Source organism: Amphimedon queenslandica, unplaced genomic scaffold (genome assembly GCF_000090795.2).
Source record: "Amphimedon queenslandica unplaced genomic scaffold, v1.1 AMPQUscaffold_13439, whole genome shotgun sequence".
In the NCBI taxonomy this organism is placed as follows: Eukaryota; Metazoa; Porifera; class Demospongiae; order Haplosclerida; family Niphatidae; genus Amphimedon; species Amphimedon queenslandica.
In genome coordinates, this window is record NW_003546325.1 from 261,013 (window position 1) to 263,116 (window position 2,104).

Below are 2,104 nucleotides of genomic sequence, written 5' to 3' on the forward strand. Positions count from 1 at the left end.
AGACATATACAATCCTGGTAGGTATAGACACATACTAGATCACTCCCAATATCATGTTGTCCTGTAAAGCTGTAGGTAGCAGTGATTTCTCTCATGCTCTTACTAAACTGACTAGTCCGAGTAGTCTGAGTACACTCTCCTCTGTTATGTATTCAACTAGTAAGAAGTTAGAGTTTGGATCTGAATTTGAGCCAATTACTGGTTCAGAAAGAGATGAAATACTTGAGGTTTGGAGTTATAGTTTATTCCTCTCTTAGTTTTTGTCTCCTTCCTTGTGTTGTTTCTGTTTTTAGTGTTTGTTTCCTGATTCTGTTCCTGGTAGCAGTGTCTCTGGCCATGAACAATTAACTGAAGTTTGTCTTATCTTTTCATTACACAATAATCATGTTATCATTATTTATCTTAAGGATTCTCTCACTCGTGAATTAAAGTCAGCTCCTCCTAATAGTCTCACAATGCGTCTAGCCAAAGCTTTCTGTAACATTCATAATGATTATGGTATGTATAAACTTACTGTGATATACACAATGTACATTCAATATTCATGTACATGCACATTCCACTACATATGTACACACACTATCAAAGGTCATATTGTATTCTGTGTCTCTAGGTCTTAAAGCAATGGCTCATATTTGGTATGAAGTGATACAGGAACTACGCTACAGGTGGGAGAGTGGTAAAGCGTTACCAAGGTAACTATAATTAACTATCAGTTTACATTATGTACATGAACTGTCTCAGTTTAGGGAAGAGTCATCCTGACATGTCTTGTTGTCTCTTACATCAGAAATTACAGGTAAACCATTATTATTATAATATCCTTGTGTATCATTTTGTTTATCATTTTGCTTTTTATTTTGTTTATCATTGTTCTTTAGCATCATTACTATTATACTTTTGATATTAACTGAATATAGTATGGCACAGTTGACAGTTTAGCTTTTGAAAATTAATTTATAAAAAATCTATTTTTAATCAGAATAAACTGCACATGTGTATCAGAAAAAATATTAAAATGGAGAATTTTCTCCTTTTCAATTTTGGCAAAATTTGGCCCAAGACCCTGACACAGGGGCGTAGCCAGGGGGGGCAAGGGGGGCAATTGCCCCCCTTTTTTAAATCAAAATTTAGAATAGTCAAATAATAAGCTGCTTTTGGAAGGAAAAGCTGTTCTACAACTTACATGTACATATGAAAGAAAAAGACCAAAGCAGTCTTTCTATGATGCCATTATAAGGCTGAAAAGGTATTCAACATTGCCTATGATTGGTCAAGAAGTCCGTCATGTTAAAAAATAGGTGTGGTTATGCCCCAAAATGGCATGGTTTCACAAAATTTCATGGCACGCTTCGTGCATTGCACAGCTTTCCCCCTCTTTTCAAAAATCTTGGCTACATCACTGACACCCTGTATTAAAGGGCCTTTTGCCAGCTTTTTAAGCTCTAAAAGAGTCAAATTTTGTAGCTCCAACTTTTATGCAACAAAAGCAACAAATTCTCAGTTAATTGGGCTATTGTGCTAGAAATTTAGCTACTTTACCTTACATTATATCAATTTGTCAAAACATAAAACAATCCATACTATGTGTTCTGCTGATGTAGCATATTCTCTACACTCTCGCTCTCTCATTCATTAGATGTTAAACAACTGTATACTACACAAGATATCACATGCTAAGAGACTCCACTACTCTCAGCTATCAGCAGAGACTTCAGAATCCAAACTCTCCCCTAGCCCTCAAGAGCAGAGCCCAACCTCTAGTCTCAGTTTTAGTCAGCGAATACAACGTCAGACATCAAGCGAGCAACAGCCACTCCCACAAACCCCTCCCTCATCAACCGGGTATCACAAGAGCACCAGCAGTGATAGTGATGAGGAGTTCTTTGAAGCTCAGGAGACCTTTGAAGAACACCATAAGGAAGACTTTAGTACTTCTTCAGTGTCTTCGCTAGACTCAAAAACAAAAAAGCTTTTGGAGCATATAGTGCCTCAACTCTGCATTTACTGTAATCAAATTTTGATATCATTATTACTCATTAATTTTAATCCAGGCTTTATCATTTGGAGTCACTCATCAGCCCAATATGCTTGAGTGAAGCCA

General features: G+C 36.6%; 1 protein-coding gene across 1 annotated transcript; it reads left to right on the plus strand.

Annotated features, from left to right (window-relative positions):
- Nucleotides 1-6: 6 nt before the first annotated feature.
- LOC109581435 (rab3 GTPase-activating protein catalytic subunit-like) lies at nucleotides 7-2,098 on the plus strand. Its single transcript, XM_019995536.1, has 7 exons — nucleotides 7-17; nucleotides 70-227; nucleotides 294-353; nucleotides 408-498; nucleotides 614-695; nucleotides 745-799; nucleotides 1,640-2,098. The coding sequence occupies exons 2-7, from the start codon at nucleotides 147-149 to the stop codon at nucleotides 2,093-2,095; spliced, it is 825 nt and encodes a 274-aa protein (XP_019851095.1). The 5' UTR covers nucleotides 7-17; nucleotides 70-146; the 3' UTR covers nucleotides 2,096-2,098.
- Nucleotides 2,099-2,104: the final 6 nt, after the last annotated feature.

Bases quoted from the DNA above. Each gene is read 5' to 3' on its own strand.
- LOC109581435 (XM_019995536.1), top strand. From the start codon at position 147: ATGTATTCAACTAGTAAGAAGTTAGAGTTTGGATCTGAATTTGAGCCA. The intron at 228-293 runs GTTTGGAGTTAT...TTCTGTTTTTAG, and splicing joins AAAGAGATGAAATACTTGAG to TGTTTGTTTCCTGATTCTGT. The intron at 800-1,639 runs GTAAACCATTAT...CTCATTCATTAG, and splicing joins TCTTACATCAGAAATTACAG to ATGTTAAACAACTGTATACT.